This window comes from Vulpes vulpes, chromosome 5, assembly GCF_048418805.1.
Source record: "Vulpes vulpes isolate BD-2025 chromosome 5, VulVul3, whole genome shotgun sequence".
NCBI lineage: Eukaryota > Metazoa > Chordata > Mammalia > Carnivora > Canidae > Vulpes > Vulpes vulpes.
The window spans coordinates 115520970-115540676 of record NC_132784.1 but is presented as its reverse complement, the minus strand read 5'-3'; the positions used below and the strand labels follow the sequence as shown (position 1 = coordinate 115540676).

General features: G+C 37.4%; 1 protein-coding gene across 1 annotated transcript in view; it reads left to right on the top strand.

The window, feature by feature from the left end:
- The window catches only part of SEPTIN14 (septin 14), an 85617-nt gene extending 66233 nt beyond the window's left edge, over window positions 1-19384 (top strand). The window contains exons 8-10 of the mRNA XM_025986424.2: window positions 1618-1786; window positions 4962-5094; window positions 18967-19384. Of these exons, the coding sequence (XP_025842209.2) occupies window positions 1618-1786; window positions 4962-5094; window positions 18967-19146 (482 nt within the window). The 3' untranslated portion in view covers window positions 19147-19384. The remainder of the gene's footprint in view (window positions 1-1617; window positions 1787-4961; window positions 5095-18966) is intronic.
- The last annotated feature ends 323 nt before the right edge of the window (window positions 19385-19707 follow it).

Sequence of the window (19707 nt, the reverse complement as noted above, 5' to 3'; positions counted from 1 at the left end):
TGTGCGTATTCTTAGAGTCTTAAAATATTTTGATTTGAGTCAGCGCTGGTAATTGTTGCTAAACAGTGAATTAAGAGTTACTAATGAAAAACACAAATTCTTTTTCATTTAAGCTAATTCTTACTTTGACTATAATTCATTCTCATAGGAATTTACTAGGCAGTTCTTTAGACAAAAATTCACAGAGGTTTGCTAGAATCTCTTCATTTACCCCAACCTGACCTATGCATAGTATCTCTCTGTGCATAAATTATTACATTCAGGATGTTGGAAAATGCTTTGAACAAAAGATCTTGGAACAAAATTAAAGCACAAATACTAATGTTTAAAACCTGCTACATATATTAATTACTACTTAATTTATAAGACATTTTTAAATGGTCAATAGACAAAAAGTATGGTAAACTATTTTTAAAATAATGAAATGTAATTTATCTTTGGAAAAATTATACTTCTTAAAAATATTTTATTTATTTATTCATGAGACACAGGGAGAGACAGACAGAGACACAGGCAGAGGGAGAAGCAGGCTCCTCGCAGGGAGCCTGATGTGAGACTCGATTCTTGGACTCCAGGATCACACCCTGGGCCAAAGGCAGATGCTTTTGCTGAGCCACCCAGGCTATCCCAGAAAAATTATACTTAAATATTTATATAAACTATCTAACATTGGGGATCCCTGGGTGGCTCAGCGGTTTAGCGCTTGCCTTCCGCCCAGGGCGCGATCCTGGAGTCCCAGGATTGAGTCCCGCGATGGGCTCCTGCGTGGAGCCTGCTTCTCCCTCCTCCTGTGTCTCTGCCTCTCTCTCTCTCTCTCTGTCTATCATGAATAAATAAATAAATCTTTTTTAAAAAACTATCTAACATTGTGATGAGTTGAAATATTTTAACAGGCAGTCACTTATCCTCTGGTTTATATAATTTTAATGGAAATTACTGGAGATTGGATTATCTCCACTTATACTAGTTTCCAAAATGTTGTTTTATTAATTGATACATTAAAAATTAAATTTATGAAACACTTAAAACAATATATTTTAATTAATATGAAATTTGGTTACAATGTCATGCACAATAAAATATATATTGTGCTCAGTAGCCTGGATATGACACACAGGAAAGATCCATGCAAATTTATTGATTGATTTTAAATAGTAACTAATTTGGTCTCATAAATATGGGGTATAAATAGTATTTGAGAATGAAAATATGCATAATTTTTGGTGCCTTCATAGTAGCAGGATTTACATTATGAAATTATTTACTTTAGTGAAATTATATGTTGTGTTCTTTGTTAGTGCTCTGTGAAATACCTTGGGGGCACTTGTAAAATACCAACAATTATTAACAAAAACTATACCATACATTAATATAATATAACATGTTAATTCACTCTTTCCTATTTATTCTTTGGCTAATAAATTTAAGATAAACTTCCTGATCCAAAAACAAACTCTGCTTATAACAGATAAATTACAAAGAATTATATCTATTAATCATAATGATCTCTTAGTTATTACTTTAAACGTGTTTCTCATGCATACATTCCCTCAAGAATACTTATTGAGTGCCAAGAGTTGCTGATAAGTGTTGTTGCTTTCTTATTTTCCTGCCTAGTGGAAAATGAAAATCACTGTGATTTTATCAAGCTCCGGGATATGCTTCTTTGTATAAATATGGAAGACCTGAAAGAACAAACCCACATTCAGCACTACGAACGGTACAGATGCTACAAACTGAAGAAAATGGGCTTTACTGATGTGGGTCCAGACAACAAGCCACTTAGGTGAGTGGAAGAGATCTTGTCAGAAGAAGCTAACAAGATTTAGAAATCCTGTAAAACCATGAGATTCAATCATTTGGGAAAGAGAGTAACTGTACATTTCACATTCTGGTCATCCTGAATTGTATTTTTTGAATCATCATCAGACTTAGATGGAGAGAATTATTAACAGCAATGTAATTCAATGACCCATTTATATGCTCAAATAGGAGTATTCAATATGTGCATATGTTGAAATGTGTATCCAAAAGAAAAATATTACCTTGTTTTTACTTTTGTATTTTATATGAAATAGATGTTCATGAAGGAGATTTTAAATATTGGCCAAAACGAATCCCTGGGTGGTGCAGCGGTTTAGCGCCTACCTTTGGCCCAGGGCACGATCCTGGAGATCCGGGATCAAATCCCACGTCGGGCTCCCGGTGCATGGAGCCTGCTTCTCCCTCTGCCTATGTCTCTGCCTCTCTCTCTCTCTCTCTCTGACTATCATAAATAAATAAAAATTAAAAAAATAAATATTGGCAAAGATAGATAAAGGCTAGCAGAGGATATTGAGAATGGCAAGGGACATCACATTGAGTGCTGGATGAAGGAAAGAGGAAAAGCAGCAGTAATGTTGGAGAAGTCAAGTGAAAATAGTTTGAGAGCAGATGTATTTAGTTATTTTAAGAGGACTAGGATTTGTACTGCAAAAGATGACAGTGTATACCAGTGATACTGGTATATCAATTTTTTAGGTATTTGAAGACAGCCAAAAGTGAACTGATTTAAATTTTGAAAGATGCCGGACTTAAATTTTAATTTTAATTTTGAGAGGCAAGAGAGCTTGTTTTTAAAGAAAGATGGTAGGAAAAACAGATTTTTTTCAGTCTTAAAATCATTTTAAAAAGAAGTATAGTTGATACCTGGTATTACAATAGTTTCAGGTGTACACATAATTGTTTTATAACTTTATATATTATGCTATGCTCACCCCAAGTGTTGCTACCACTTGTCACCATACAACACTATTATAATACCACTTACTATATTTCCTATATTGTGCTTTTCATCTCCATGACTTATTTATACTGTAACCAGAAGCCAGTACCTCCCACTCCCTTTCACCCATTTTGCCCATCTCCCATTCCCCTTCCCTTTAGCAATCACCAGTTTGTTCTCTGTATTTATTCTTCTGTTCCTCCTTTTCTTGTTTATTTGTTTGTTCCTTTGCTTAGTTTTTAGATTCCACACACAAATGAAATCATATAGTACTTTTCTTTCTATGTCTGTTTGACATTTCACTTGTGACATACTCCCTAGGTCCATCCATGTCATAAGTAGCGAGATCTTATTCTTTTTTAAGATTGAGTAATATTCTTAACACACACACACCCCACATCTTGTTGATCCATTCATCTATTGATGGAAACTTAGGTTGCCTCCATATCTAAGATAAATGGTGCTGAAATAAACATAAGGATTTATTTTTTTTCAAATTAGTGTTTTCATTTTCTTTGGGAAAATAACCAGTAGTGGGATTACTGGAACGTATGGTATTTCTATTTTTAATTTTTTAAGGAAACGTCATGATTTTTTTCCACGGTAGCTTCACCAATTTACATTCTACTCAAGAATGCATGAGAGCTCCTTTTTTGCCACATCCTCACCAACATTTTACGTTTTTATTTTTTTGATTCTAGCAATTATGTCAGGAATAAGAGGATATCTCATTGTGGTTTGATTTGCATTTCCTGATGATAGAAATGTTGAGCATTTTTTATGTGTCTGTTGGCCATCTGTATATTTTCATCAGAAAAATGTCTATTCACTTTCTCTGGCCATTTTTTAAATCAGTTTTTTTGGGTTTTTTTAGTGTTGAGTCATAGTCATATAAGTTCTTTATATATTTTGGTTATTAACCTTTTATCAGAGATATCGTTTGCAATTTTTTTTCCATTCAATAGATTGCCTTTCATTTTCTTGATGGTTTCCTCCACTGTACAAAAGCCTTTTATTTTGGTGTAGTCACAATAGTTTATGTTTGCTTTTATTTCTTTTGCCTGAGGAGACACAGGTAGAAAAATGTTGGTCAGTGTCCAAGAGACCACTGCATATATTCTCTTCCAGAAGTTTTATGGTTTCAGGTTTCACATTAGGGTATTTAATGATTTTGACGTTGTTTTTGTGTATGGTATAAGAAACTGGTCCAATTTCATAATTTTACATGTAGCTGTATAGTTTCCCAGTACCAATTATTGAAGAGACTTTTTCCATTGTATATTTTTGCTTCCTTTGTCATAAAAATGACATAAAAATGACATATGATTAATTAATCATATAAACCTGGGTTTGTTTTTGGGTTCTCTACTATGTTCCATTTTTATATGTGTTCCATTTATCTATGTGTCTATTTTTGTTCCAGTACTATATGATTTTGATTATGATGCTTATTATTATAATTGATAATAATATTATTATGGTGCCCAACATTATTTTTTAAAGATTTTTTTTAGATTTTTATTTATTTATTCATGAGAGACACACACAGAGGCAGAGACAGAGGCAGAGGGAGAAGCAGGCTCCATGCAGGGAGCCCGATGTGGGACTCGATCCTGGGTCTCCAGGATCATACCCTGGGCTGAAGTCGGAGCTAAACCGCTGAGCCCCACAGGCTGCCCTAAAGATATTATTTATTTATCAGAGAGAAACAGAGCACACAAGCAGGAGGAGCAGCAGAAGAAGAGGGAGAAGCAGGCACCCTGCTGAGTAGGGAGCCCAGTGTCAGCCCAATCCCAAGATCCTGGGATCATAACCTGAGCTGAAGGCAGCCTTTTAACCTACTGAGCCACCCGGGCACCCTGCCTGGCTTTATTTTAAATAAAAACCTTATAAAGTAGAGGTTTTCCCAAGTTTTATTATAAAAAGTTCTAAAGAAGTGTGATATATTGAAAGGTGGTGGTAACAAGCAATCACTAATATCGTTTCAAAATTCTAGTATTCTTTAGGCACACTGTCTATATATTCTACAATATTGTACCTCACTTTTTTTATACCTCATGATATAGAAATTTCTATTTCTATACATGAAGAAAATGTTGGTAAATGCCCTCACATGGGACTTAACATACAGTATATATTTTTACAGGGTTATATATGTTACCATTTTAATATGAGAGTAATAATGTATTTTTTATAGTTTTCAAGAGATCTATGAAGCCAAAAGACAAAAGTTCTATGATCAATGTCAGAGGGAAGAAGAAGAATTGAAACAAAAATTTATGCAGCGAGTAAAGGAGAAAGAAACAACATTTAAAGAATCTGAAAAAGAGGCAAGTTCACCAGTCTGGTATAATTTGTATTCATTTGTAGGTGTGTTTTTAGTTTGGAGTTTTAATCTCAAGGGTTTAGTTGATGAGTTTGGAGAATATTTGCTATTTTTCTAAAGATAGCTATTTACAATATGGATTTTGAATATAAGCTTTAAAAATTATTGGCAGCAATTTTATTTTTTTAGAACATATAATTTTATTTTTTACATTTATTTTTTATTGGAGTTTGATTTGCCAATCAAAAATATAGATGCATTGAAAAGCCGAGACACCTGCACCCCAATGTTTATAGCAGCAATGTCCACAATAGCCAAACTGTGGAAGGAGAATTTGCCTTTTAAAAAATGAAAATAATTTTGTAAATCCTATTTGCTTTTATTTTATAATTTGAATTTTCACATAAATTTTAATTTATAACAAATTCAAGCTATTAACTTCTGTGAAGAGTCATTACTTTCTTTTTTAAGGTTTTACTTATTTGAGAGAGAGAGAAAGAACACAAGCAGGGAGAGAGGGAGATAGGCGGAGGGAAAGGAAGAAGTAGACTCCCCACTGAGCAGAGAACCCGATGTAAGTCTCAATCTCAAGACCCTGAGATCATTTTTTCTCCTTTCCCCTTTATTCCCTTTCACTATTTTTATATCCCCCCCCCCCAAAAAAAAATGAGTGGGAAATATCTGAAAGTGAGACAGAACATGAAAGAGTCCTAACTCTGGGAAATGAACTAAGGGTGGTGGAATGGGAGGTGGGCAGGAGGTGGGGGTGACTGGGTGACGGGCACTGAGGTGGGCACTTGACGGGATGAGCACTGGGTGTTATTCTATATGTTGGCGAATTGAATACCAATAAAAAATAAATTTATAAAAAAAGACCCTGAGATCATGACCTGGGCCAAAGGCAGATGCTTAACTGATTGAGCCACCCAGGCACCCCAAGAGTCATTACTTTCTAACACTACTACTGAAAATTTTTCTTCCCTTTATAAATAAGTTAGTGAATGTTGACTAACACAAGACTTATTTAGAAAGCTTTTGGTTGGTGAACTGTTAATTTCCTTTTCATTTCATTCTTTTATGTTTCCAAAGAAATGGGAAAAAAAGACTACTATAGTCTTTTTATGGTCTATACTATAGTGTTGATTATTTGCACCAATACCTTTTTAACAAAAAAATATGCTTGGAATCATAAATATCATTCTCTCAAGTGGATGTGGTTTAACTTAAGAATTTAGTTTTGAGCAGAAATAGGTAAATTGAAACATCATTTTTTCTTTTATTTTTGTAAAGATTTTTTTTATATTTTTGTAAAGATTTTATTTACTCATGAGACACACAGAGAAAGGCAGAGATATAGGCAAAGAGAGAAGCAGGCTTCCTGCAGGGAGCCCAATGCGAGACTTAATCCCAGGACTGCAGGATCATAACCTGAGCCAAAGCAGATGCTCAACCACTGAGCCACTCGGGTGTCCCAAAACATGAATTTTTTTCAATAAAAGCAAAATAGTGACTAGGTGCTGTATACCAGATGTCTCAATCATGGACATCTTGGACATTTGAATCATGGACGATTGAACAATAAGTAATAAAAATTCTAGCAGATTAAGTATAAAGGTTAAGTTTTGAAAGTATCCAAGGGTTTCATATAGAGAGAATAGAATAAGAAGCATAGCTGGGTCTCCTGATAACCTAAATCCGGAGTAGGAAGTGACCAGAAACCAAATCAATCATTTAAATTATCCTCTACCTTATTCCCTTTGGTTATGGCCCTTATCTATGTACATCTGCTTCATTTTTGCTCATCAGTTTTTCTTCTATTCTTCAGTTATATGTTCCCTCAAGAAAAACCAAAAACAACCTAAAATTGGTTGTGCAAAGTGATGAGTAGATGAAATTCTTTTTTTTCTTTTAAGACTTTATTATTCATGAAAGACACACAGAGAGAGGCAGAGACATAAGCAGAGGGAGAGGCAGGCTTTCCACAAGGAGCCTGATGTGGGACTCAATCCTGGACCCAGGATCACGGCATAAGCCAAAGACAAACGCTCAAGTGCTGAGCCACCAAGGCATCCGTGTAGCTGAAATTCTTAACAAAGATTAATAAATGACTTTAGAAAAAATGCTGGTAGAAATAAAATGACCAAGATTGTAAAAGCATCCACACAGGACAAAGTGACAGGAAACAGACGTACAAGGCTTTCTCAGAAAAGGAAAAACTTAATTTTTGAAAATATGATAAGTACGCAGCAACTAGGATTAGCTGACAAGAAAGTGGAGGCTCACAAGTAAACTTTTAAAGCACATCTAGCAGATAGATTAGTCAGAATTCAAAATTACAACTTTACAATTTTCAAATACTTAAAAACTGAGACGTTTGTACATTTTCCACATTACTAGAGATCATCTTTCTTTTCATTTTTAAAGGCTTTTATTTTAATTTCAGTCAGTTGACATACACTGTTATATTATTTTCAGGTGTACAATATAGTGATTCAACACTTCCATATGCCACCCTGTGCTCATCACAACAACTGCAATCCTTAATTCCCATCACTTATTTAACCCATCCTCCCCAGTTCTTCCCCTCTGGTAAACATCAGTTTGTTATCTATAATTAAGAGTCTATTTCTTTCTTTTCTTCAAAAAATTGTTAGTTAACATACAGTGCAATATTGGTTTCTGGAGTAGAATTCAGGGATTCACTATCTACATACAACACCCAGTGCTCATCGCAGCAAGTGTCCCCTTTAATAGCTATCGCTCATCTAGCCCAATTCCCAACTACCTCCATCCATTAACCCTCTGTTTATTCTAGAACATTAAGAGTCACTTATATCTTGTTTCCCTCACTCCCTTTTTTCTTTTCCCCTTTCCCATATGTACATGTTTTTTTTATATTCCACATATGAGGGAGATCTTGTTACTTGTCTTTCTCTGACTTAATTCACTTAGCATAATACACTCCAGCTTTATCTAACTCATTGCAAATGGCAAAAATTCAATCTTTTTGATGGCTGAGTAGTATTCTATTGCATGTATATACCACTTCTTTATCCATTCATGAGTTGATAGACATTTGGCTGCTCTCTGATTTTAGCTATTGCTGAAAATACTGCTGAAAACACCAGAATTCATGTAACCCTTTGAGCCTGTATTTTTTTTCTTTTGGTTAAATACTGAGTAGTGCAATTGCTGGGTCACAGGGTAGTTCTATTTTTAACTTTTTGAGAAAACTCATACTCTTTTCCAGAGTGGCTACACCAGTTTTCATTTCTACCAACAGTGCAAGAGGGTTCCCCTTTCTCTGCATCCTCACAACCTCTGCATCCTCTATTTTCCAGAATTCCTGCACCAGTGTAGATTCCTATCAAAATTATAAAAGGGTTCCACTTTCTCTGCATCCTTTCCCCATCTCTTATTTCCCAGATTGCTAAATTTATCCATCCTGAATGGTTTGAGGTAGTATTTCATTGTGGTTTTGATTTTTATTTCTCTAATGATGAGTGATGTTTCATGTCTGTTGGCCATTTGTATGTCTTCTTCGGAGAAATGTCTGTTCATGTCACTTGCCCATTTCTTGACTGAATTTTTGGGAATTTTTTGGCTTTGAGTTGATAAGTTCTTAATAGATTTTGGATAATAGACCTTTATCAGATATATCATTTGCGAACATCTTCTTCCATTCTGTAGGTTGCCTTTTAGTTTGATTATTTCCTTTGCTGTGCAGAAGATTTTCATCCTGATGCAGCCCCAATAGTTTTTGCTTTTGTTTTCATTGCCTCTGGAGATATGTCTAGGAAGAAGTTGTTGCAGCTGAGGTCAAAGAAGATGCTGCCTGTGTTTTTTGGTAGGATTTGATGGAATCACATTTAGGTCTTTCATCCATTTTGAGTGTAAATTTATCTTTGTGCATGGTGTAAGAAAGTGGTCCAGTTTCATTCTTATGCATGCGGCTGTCCAATTTTCCCAACACCATTTATTGAAGAGACTGTCTTTTTTTCCAGTGCATTTTCTTTCCTGGTTTGTCAAGGATTAGTTGACTATAAATTTGAGGGTCAATTTCTTGGTTCTCTATTCTGTTCCATTGATCTTTGTGTCTGTTTTTATGCCAGTACCACACTGACTTGATGATCACAGCTTTGTAATAGAGCTTGAAGTCCAGAATTGTGATACCTCCAGCTTTGGTTTTCTTTTTCTACATTCCTATGGTTATTTGATTCCATACAAATTTTAGGACTGTTCTTGCTCTGTGAAAAATACTGGTGGTAATTTGATCAGGATTACATGGAAGGTGTAGATTGCTTTGGGTAGCATAGACATTTTAACAATATTTGTTCTTCCAATCCATAGCATGGAATGTTTTTCCATCTCTTTATGTCTTCCTCAATTTCATTCATAGTGTTCCATAGTGTTCAGAACAGATATTTTATCTCTTTGGTTAGGTGTAATTCCTAGGTATGTTATACTTTTTAGTACAGTTTAAATGGCATCAATTGCTTTATTCCCCTTTCTGTGCTTCATTGTTGGCATATAGAAATGCAACAGATTTCTGTACATTGATTTATATCATGCCACATTACTGAATTACTGTATCAGTTCTAGCATTTTTTTTTTGGGGTGCAGTCTTTTGGGTTTTCTTCATAGAGTAAGTATGATTCCATTTCTGAATAGTGAAAGTTTGGCTGCTTCTTGGCCAATTTGGATGTCTTTTATTTCTTTTTTTTGTCTGATTGTTGAGGCAAGGACTTCCAGTATTATGTTGAACAACAGTTGTGACAGTGTACATCCCAGGCATGTTCCCGATCTTAGGGGGAAAGCTCTCTGTTTTCCACATCGAGGATGATATTAGCTGAGGTTCTTTCATATATACCCTTTATGATGTTAGGTTATGTGCCTTCTATCCCTATTTTATATAGAGTTTTAACAAGAAATTATGCTGTAGTTTGTCAAGTGCTTTTTCTGCATCTATTGAGAGGGTTATGTCACTATTATCCTTTCATTAACATGGTTTATCACATTGATTGATATGTGGATGTTGAACCCCCAATGCAGCCCAGGGATAAATTCTACTTAGTTGAGGTGAATAATTCTTTTATTATACCATTTGATCCAGTGAGCTAGTGTCTTGTTGAGAATTTTTGCAACCATGTTCATCAGGGATATTGGCCTGTCATTATCATTTTTAGTGATTATTTTTGGGATCAAAATGATGCTGGTTTTATAGAATGAGTTTGGAAGCTTCCCATACATTTCTACTTTTCAGAACAGTTTCAGAAGTATAGCTATTGATTCTTTTTCTTTTTTTACATTTTTTAATTTGAATTCAATTTGCCAAACATATAACAGTGCTCATCATACCAAGTGCCCACCTCAGTTCCTGTCACCAGGTACCAATGCCCTCCCACCTCACCTTCTGCAACCCTTTATTTGTTTCCCAGAGTTAGGAATCTCTCATTACTTGTCTCCCTCATTAATTACTCCTATTCAGTTTTCCTTGTTTCCTATATAATCCCTTTCACTATTTCTCATATTACCCATAGGAGTGAAACCATATGATGATTGCCTTTCTCCAAATGACTTCCTTCATATAGCATAACACCCTCCAGTTCCAACCATGTCGAAGCAAATGGTGGGTGTTCATCCTTTCTGATGGCTGAGTAAAATTCCAATGTATGTATAAACCACATCTCCTCTATCCATTCATCTGTAGAAGGGCATTGAGGCTCCTTCCACAGTTTGGCTATTGTGGACATTGCTGCTATAAACATTGGGGGGGGGCAGGTGTTCTGACGTTTCAATGCATCTGTATCTTTGGGGTAAATACCCAGTAGTGTAATTGCTGGGTCATAGGGTAGCTCTATTTTTTAACTCTTTGAGGAACCTCCACACTGTTTTCCAGAGTGGCTATATCAGTTCCCATTCCCACCAACAGTGCAAAAGTGTTTCCCTTTCTCTAAATCCTCTCCAACATTTGTTGTTTCCTGTCTTGTTAACTTTTGCCATTCTCACTGGGGTGAGGTGGGATCTCACTGTGATTTTGATTAGTATTTCCCTTATGGCAAGTGATGCAGAGCATTTTCTCATATGCTTGTTGGCCATGTGTAGGTCTTCTTTGGAGAAATTTCTGTTCATGTCTTCTGCCCATTTCAGGATTGGATTGTTTGTTTTTGGGTGTTGAGTTTGATAAGTTCTTTATAGATCTTGGATACTAGCCCTTAATCTGATATGTCATTTGTAAATATCTTCTCCCATTCTGTAGGTTGTCTTTGAGTTTTGTTGACTGCTTTTGCTGTATCCCAAAAAGATTTTGAATGGTTGTATCTTCATTCTCATTAGATTCCATGAATCTTTTTAATTCTTCTCTAACTTCCTGATTTGTTCAAATATAATTTCTGGACCTCTGTCCCTTTCGGCACCCTCAGGAACCACAATTAAAAGCAGATTTTTCCTTCTGAGGCTGTCATTTATTTCCCTTAACCTATCCCCATGATCTTTTTATTGTTTTTCTCTTGTTTCCTCAGTTTGCTTCCTTGCCATCAACTTGTCTTCTATGTCACACACTCATTCTTCTACCTCGCTAACCCTCGTCGTTAGGTCCTCCAGTTTGGATTGCATCTCATTTAATTGATTTTTAATTTAAATTTAAATTTCTGCCTGATTAGATCTAAATTCTGCAGTCATGAAGTCTCTTGAGTCCTTCATGCTTTTTTCTGGAGCCACCAGTAGCTTTATAATTGTGCTTCTGAATTGGCTTTCTGACATTGAATTGTAATCCATATTTTGTAACTCTGTGGAGAGAAGACTGTTTCTGATTCTTTCTTTTGAGGTGAGTTTTTCCTTCTAGTCATTTTGCTCATTGCAGAGTGGCCAAAAACAAGTTGTACTAGGAAAAGGAGAAAAAGAGAGGAAAAAAAGGGAGGGAAAAGGGGGGTAAACAGAAAACACAAAACAATGGGGAGTATCCTCTGATTCTATATACTGTAAATCCCTCGACTTCCCCTGGAACTTTCCAGTGCTGCTTGGTCAATAAGTTGCTTTTCCCCTGTTCTTCCAGCTTGTCTTCTGGGGGAGGGGTCTCCTGTGCTGATTCTCAGGTGTGTGCACCTGGGGGAGCTGCCCCGCCCCCTGCCAGTTGCACAGCTCAGTGGGAGCTGTTTATCATGTGAGGCCCCTGCTCAATCCCAGGTACAAGGTGACACCAGGAGGAACAACAACAATGGTGGCAGCCAGCTCTCCAGTCCTAGAGTCAGCTCCCGCAGTAACTACCACAGCTTCCTATCCTCAGGCGCCTGGATGCCCTTTTTAAAAAGAAATAAGAATAAAAATAAAATTTTAAAAATTAAAAAGTAACATAAGATAAAATAAAATACATATAGGAAGCTATATCCTAAGTGTGTTTTCTTCTGCTTGTTATAAAAAGCTTCTTAGAAAAAAGGTATAAAGAATTAAAATAGGAGAAAAATTTAACAATTTTTAAAATGCCCTTTCTTATCTTAAAAAACAAAACAAGAATAAAAACACAAAAACAAAGGCAAAAAGAAGCAAACAACAAACAAAAAGAAAAAGAAACAGAGGATGCTAGATCTTGTTTCCCCCCAGAACTGAATTTTTTTTTAAAGATTTTATTTATTCATGAAAGACACGGGGAGAGAGGCAGGCAGAGACACAGGCAGAGAGAGAATCAGGCTCCATGCAAGGAGCCCAATGTTGGACTTGATCCCAGGTCTCCAGGATCACACCCTGGGCTGAAGGTGGCACTAAACCGCTGAGCCACCGGACTGCCCCAGAACTGAAGTTCTGTGGTGCTCTATAATCAGCTGACTTGGTGTGGGCAGGTGTTTGTGCTGGTCTTCTGGGGGAAGGACATGCTGCTCTGTTTCTTAGGTGGAACTGCCCTAGTGGATATGCACCTGCAGAGTGCAGGGTAGCTAGTGTGGCTTGGTGTAGCAACTCCATTCCCCACTTGGCATTGTTTAGCTCACTAAGATGTATCATGGTGGGGTTTGCAGGGTGAAAATGGATTCCCCCCAATCTCTCATCTCTGGAGTGGGAAATGCACACCACCCCTTCTTAGTGAGCCCTCAATGACTCTGTTCCTGGTCTCTGTGAGATCCCTGCCTTTCCTCTGTCCGTGTCAGAGCTGACCACCTGCCAATCAGAGCGGCACTCCTGTGTTTCATCTCAGGCATAGATGTGTTTCAAAACTGCACACCTCAGAGACTCCAGGGGAACAAACCCATAATGATTCTCTGGGGGAGGGTTTCCTTGTGTTTTGTTCAGTGCTTTCTTGTAGCAGACGGTGGTGGCTGGATCCTAGAGCAGTTTGGAATTTATGGTGAATTGCAACACACTGCTGAGCCCCTGGGGTTTGTAGCCTTCATACAATGTCTTTGTTCTTGTATTGGTGGACAGGGAGGGCCCTGGGATACTGCCTTTGGGGTCCTTCGCCCATGCGGAGGCCATGTCACCTCTCCAAAATGAACTCAAGCTCTCAAGTTGTGGCCAGCGTTTCCTTGTCATAGAAGGCAGAGGAGTGGGACTTGGTGTAAGGATACGGCCAATATCAGTGCTGGTCCTAATCCAGCAAGTGGCTATGTGTTTATGCTGAGGAACTGGTAGGGAAGTGGCGCGAGCAGCTCCTTTGCTCCTCGAGAGAAGTCTCAGGAAATGTTGCATCTCAGGAAGCTCTCTGAGAAGAGCAAATAATCTTTCACCTATGTGCCCCGGGTGGTCTTCAGATTGCAGTTTCCAAGCTATATGCCCCTTGATGTTTGCCTATCTTCTCACCAGAAGCAGGGGAGTGCCCTCGGGGCTCTATCCCAGGCAAGACTGCTGACCTTTAAAAGTCAGCTTTAAGCCTCACACTTGGCAACAAAAACATGAAGATCAGTCCCTCATATTTTCCAGGCCAAGGGCTTTGGTGAAATATTCTCCTGGTGTGTTCCCCTTTGTGGCCATGTCTCTCACCCTTCTCTGTGACCACAGGTACCTCCCCTTCACAGCACCTGTGATCCATTTTCCACTAAATCACATCTCCATACTGAATAAATTCGTACCACTTGACTATGGCCTCTTTTCTCCCTTTATTTTTTTTTCAAGTTCACAAAATAACTCTTTATTATTTCAGGCAAGAAGTCTGGATGCTCTTTTCTCCCTTTAGTTGTGGAGTTGTTCTGTCCATCTTCAAGTTGATTTCTGCCATATTTAGATAGATATTTAGATGTGTTCATGGGGTGAGGTGAGCCTCAGACCTACTACTCCACTGCCATCTTCCTTCCAAGCTTCACCTTCCAAAGGTTTTTTTATTTTGTATATTTTTTTATTGGAGTTTGATTTGCCAACATATAGTATAACACCCAGTGCTCATCCCATCAGGTGCCCCCCTCAGTGCCCATCACCCAATCCCATCCCCCGTCCACCTTGCCTTCCACTACCCCTTGTTCCTTTCCCAGAGTTAGGATTCTCTCAAGTTCTGTCACCCTCTAAGATATTTCCCATTTTCTCTCCTTTCCTCTTTATTCCCTTTCACTATTTTTTATATTCCCCAAATGAATGAGACCATATAATGTTTGTCCTTTTTCAATTGACTTACCTCATGCAGCATAATACCTCCAGTTCCATCCACCTCGAAGCAAATGGTGGGTATTTGTCATTTCTAATGCTGGAGTAATACTCCATTGTATATATGGACCACATCTTCTCTATCCATTCATCTGTTGAAGGACACCAAGACTCCATCCACCGTATGGCTACTGTAGACATTGCTGCTATAAACATTGGGGTGCAGGTGTCTCCATTTTTCACTGCATCTGTATCTTTGGGGTAAATCTCCACTAGTGCCATTAATGGGCCATAGGGCAGATCTCTTTTTAACTCTTTGAGGAAACTGCACAGAGTTTTCCAGAGCAGCTGCACCAGTTCACATTCCCACCAACAGTGCAACAGGGTTCCCCTTTCTCCACATCCTCTCTGACATTTGTTGTTTCCTGTCTTGTTTTCACCATTCTCACTGGTGTGAGGTGGTATCTCATTGTGGTTTTGATTTGTATTTCCCTGATGGCAAGTGATGCAGAGCATTTTTTCATGTGCATGTTGGCCATGTCTATGTCTTCCTCCGTGAAATTTATGTTTATTTCTTCTGCCCATTCCATGACTGGATTATTGGTTTTTTGCTGTTGAGTTTAATACATTCTTTATAGATCTTGGATCCCAGCCCTTTATCTGGTATGTCATTTGCAAATATCTTCTCCCATTCTGTAGGTTGTCTTTCAGTTTTGTTGACTGTTTCCTTTGCTGTGCAGAAGCTTTTTATCTTGATGAAGTCCCAGTAATTCATTTTTGCTTTTGTTTCCCTTGCCTTCATAGATGTATCTTGCAAGAAGTGGCTGTGGCCAAATTCAAAAAGGATGTTGCCTCTGTTCTCCTCTAGGATTTTGATGGATTCTTTTCTCACATTGAGATCTTTTATCCATTTTGAGTTTATCTTTGTGTCTGGTGTAAGATGATGGTCTAGTTTCATCCTTCTGCACCTGGCTGTCCAATTTTCACAGCAACATTTATTGAAGAGACTGTGCTTTTTCCAGTGGATACTCTTTCCTGCTTTGTCGAATATTAGTTGACCATAGAGCTGAGGGCCCATTTAAGGATTCTCTATTCTGTTCCATTGATCTATGTGTTTGTTTTTGTGCCAGTACCACACTGTCTTGATGATCGCAGCTTTGTAGTACAACCTGAAATCTGGCATTGTGATCCACCGGCATTGGTTTTCTTTTTCAATATCCCTCTGGCTATTTGGCATCTTTTTTGACTCCACACATATCTTAAGATGATTTGTTTCAACTCTCTGAAGAAAGTCCATGGTATTTTGATAGGGATTGCTTTGAATGTGTAAATTGCCCTGGGTAGCATTTGACATTTTCACATTTTCACAATATTAATTCTTCCAATCTATGGCATGGAATATTTTTCCATTTCTTTGTGTCTTCCTCAATTGCTTTCAGAAGTTTTCTGTAGTTTTTTTTAAAGATTTTATTTATTTATTCATGATAGAGAGAGAGAGAGAGAGGAGGAGGAGGAGGAGGAGGTGGAGGAGGAGGAGGAGGAGACACAGGCAGAGGGAGAAACAGGCTTCATGTAGGGAGCCCGATGTGGGACTCGATCCTGTGACTCTGGGATCATGCCTTGGGCTGAAGGCAGGTGCTAAACCACTGAGCCACCCAGGGATCCCCTGTGCCCTAGTTTTTAAGGTATACATCTTTTACCTCTTTGGTTAGGTTTATTCCTGGGTATCTTATGCTTTTGGGTGCAATTGTAAATGGGATTAACTCCTTAATTTCTCTTTCTTCAGTCTCATTGTTAGTGTATAGAAATGCCACTGATTTCTAGGCATTGATTTTGTATCCTGCCCCACTGCCGAATTGCTGGATGAGTTCTAGTAATCTTGGGGTGGAGTCTTTTGGGTTTTCTTGTTCTTGTACAGTATCATGTCATCTGTGAAGAGGGAGAGTTTAACTTCTTCTTTGCCAATTTGAATGCTTTTTATTTCTTTTTGTGGCCTGATTGCTGAGGTTAGAACTTATATGCTATGTTGAATAGCAGTGGTGAGAGTGGACATCCCTGTCGTGTTCCTGATCTTAGGGGAAAGGCTCATAGTTTTTCTACATTGAGAATAATATTTGCTGTGGGTTTTTCATAGATGGCTTTTAAGATGCTGAGGAATATTCCCTCTCTCACTAACTCTGAAGAGTTTTGATCAGGAATGGATGCTGTATTTTGTCAAATGCTTTCTCTGCATCTTTTGAGAGGATCCTATGGGTCTTGTTTTGTCTCTTGTTGATATGCCTATTACGTTAATTGTTTTATGAATGTTGAACCAGGCTTGCATCCCAGGGACAAATCCCACTTGGTCATGGTGAATAATCTGAATGTACTGTTGGATCCTATTGGCTAGTATCTTGTTTAGAATTTTTGCATCTGTGTTTATCAGGGATATTGGTCTATAATTCTCCTTTTAGGTGGAGTCTTTGGTTTTGGAATCAGGGTGATGCTGGTCTCATAAAATGGGTTTAGAAGTATTCCATCCCTTTCTAGCTTTCAGAACAGCTTTAGTAGAATAGGTATTTTTTCTTCTTATATGTTTGATAGAATTCCCCTGGGAAGCCATCTGGCCCTGGACTTTTGTGTCTTGGGAGGCTTTTGATGACTGCTTCAATTTCCTCCCTGGTTATTGGCCTGTTCAAGTTTTCTATTTCTTCCTGTTCCTGTTTTGGTAATTTGTGGTTTTCCAGAAATGCATCCATTTCTTCTAGATTGCCTAATTTATTGGCATATAGCTGCTCATAATTAGTTTTTTAAATCATTGATATTTCCTTTGTATTGGTTGTGATCTCTCCTTTTTCATTCATGATTTTATTAATTAGAGTCTTTTCTCTTTTGTTTTTAATAAGGCTGGCTAATGGTTTATCTATCTTATTAATTTTTTCAAAGAACCAACTCCTGGTTTTGTTGATCTGTTCTATAGTTCTTCTCATGTTTAAGTGAAGGTTTTTCTCATTGATTTTACCCTTATTTATAGATACCACACTCTCATATCCCCAGCTCTTTCACTCGTGTGTAGATATTCATTTCCTTCTCAGGCATGAAAATGTAATTAAGAGACATGCAGCTTCAGCAGAGGAAAAATAATTTTAATTTAAAACCATGGACCTCAAACTTTGCTGCACATTAGTCACCTGAGGAATTTCTAATAGTGGTGATGCTCAGGTTTCCACTCCTGAGAGTGTGATGCAACTGACCTGTGTGCATCCTGTGCTTTGGGAAGCTTGCAACCTTACCAAATTATTATAATGGCCATTTAGAGTTGAGAACCACTAGTCTTAACATGCTTGTGTTCTTCACAGCCATATAAGCCAGCTAATTAATATTGTGGCAGTTTAAACTCCTAGTCTGTTTTTCAAAAAGTTAACTGAAAATAAGTTTTCCCTCATACTTTTTATGCCATACTAGCCATAGTTTTAAAAATCATACTTCCTCTGATGTATACAAGCAATCTTTTTTTTTAAAGAACCCTGATTTTTAAAAAAAAAATTTATTTATGTATTCATAGAGACACACACAGAGAGAGAGAGGGAGAGACACAGGCAGAGGGAGAAGCAGTCTCCATACAGGGAGCCCGATATGGAACCCGATCCCGGGGCTCCAGGATCACGCCCTGGACTGGGCAGTGCTAAACCCACTGAGCCACCAGGGCTGCCCACAAGCAATCTTTATATTGAATGAAGTCAGGCTAAAAAATCCAGGGCTTTCTTTAATGGAAACTAAGATGATATTATCTGCTTCTTATAGTTAATTAGGCTCATTTTAAGTCCCAAAGATTATAAAAGCAAATAAAAGTAACTGAATGAGGTTTTTGTTTCTTCCTATAATTATGCTAACCTTACTTAACTGAGGAAATTATCTGACTTTCTTTCAAAATACCTTCACCAAATAAAGTGTCAAGAAATATTTTATATTCCATGTCGTATTTTAATGTATGTATTTTTAGTGGACATGGATCTATCAAATTTTACTCAAAGAGGTTTATGGGAAATTGTAGAGTTAAAAATATATACCTCATTAGGAAAAATTTCTACAATTGAGGTTTTTCATAACTGTGTTTTATTACATTTGGTTCAATGGTGACACATTTAAAATTAAAAGTAAGAAGGAAATTCCATATCTAATTTTTTACTTTAAATATGAAAATTTGAGGCTATTAAGATCAAGCTCTATTCTAATGACTAGGTTATGTTTGATAACCAGTAGGAAAGACAAGCATGTTCCTGGGAATGTTCTACCATAGTGTGCTTTGAGTCACAACTGCACGTTTGTTTCACAGCTACAGAAAAAGTTTGAGCATCTTAAAAGAGTCCAACAAGAGGAGACAATGAAACTTGAGGAGGAGAGAAGACAACTGGAAGAAGAAATAATAGATTTTTATAAAATGAAGGCTGTTTCTGAAACATTACAGACTCAAGTGTGCACCAACATAAAGAAAGAGAAAGATCGTAAGAAATAGTCCTCTCTTACTATTCTGTGCATTGTAGAACCCTATCATGCTCAGTTCTACCTTCCTATGAGATTACCTTCATAGTACTTAATTGTACTAATTTTTAAAATTTGTATTCTTATTGTATATGTTCCCCAACTAGAATGTTAACTCCTCAAGAGCAGGTACCCTGATCAAATTGGATTCCGTATCCTCAGTGTTTACAATAAAGTTTCCATTCAATAAATATTTGCTAAAAAGAAAAAAATAATCATTTTTAAAGACTATTTATTTATTTATTTATTCATGACAGACTGAGAGAGAGAAAGAGAGAGAGGCAGAGACATAGGCAGAGGGAGAAGCAGGCTGCATGCAGGGAGCCTGACATGGGACTTGATCCTAGGACTCCAGGATCACGCCCTGGGCCAAAGGCGGTACCAAACCATTCGGCCACAGGGGCTGCCCAGAAAAACCATTCGGCCCAGGGGCTGCCCAGAAAAAAACAATCAAAAGAATATATAGCACAGTGTAAGTAATGTAGATTAGCTATGGGATTTTTTTTTTTACCATAACTCCGGCTATGATTCCAGA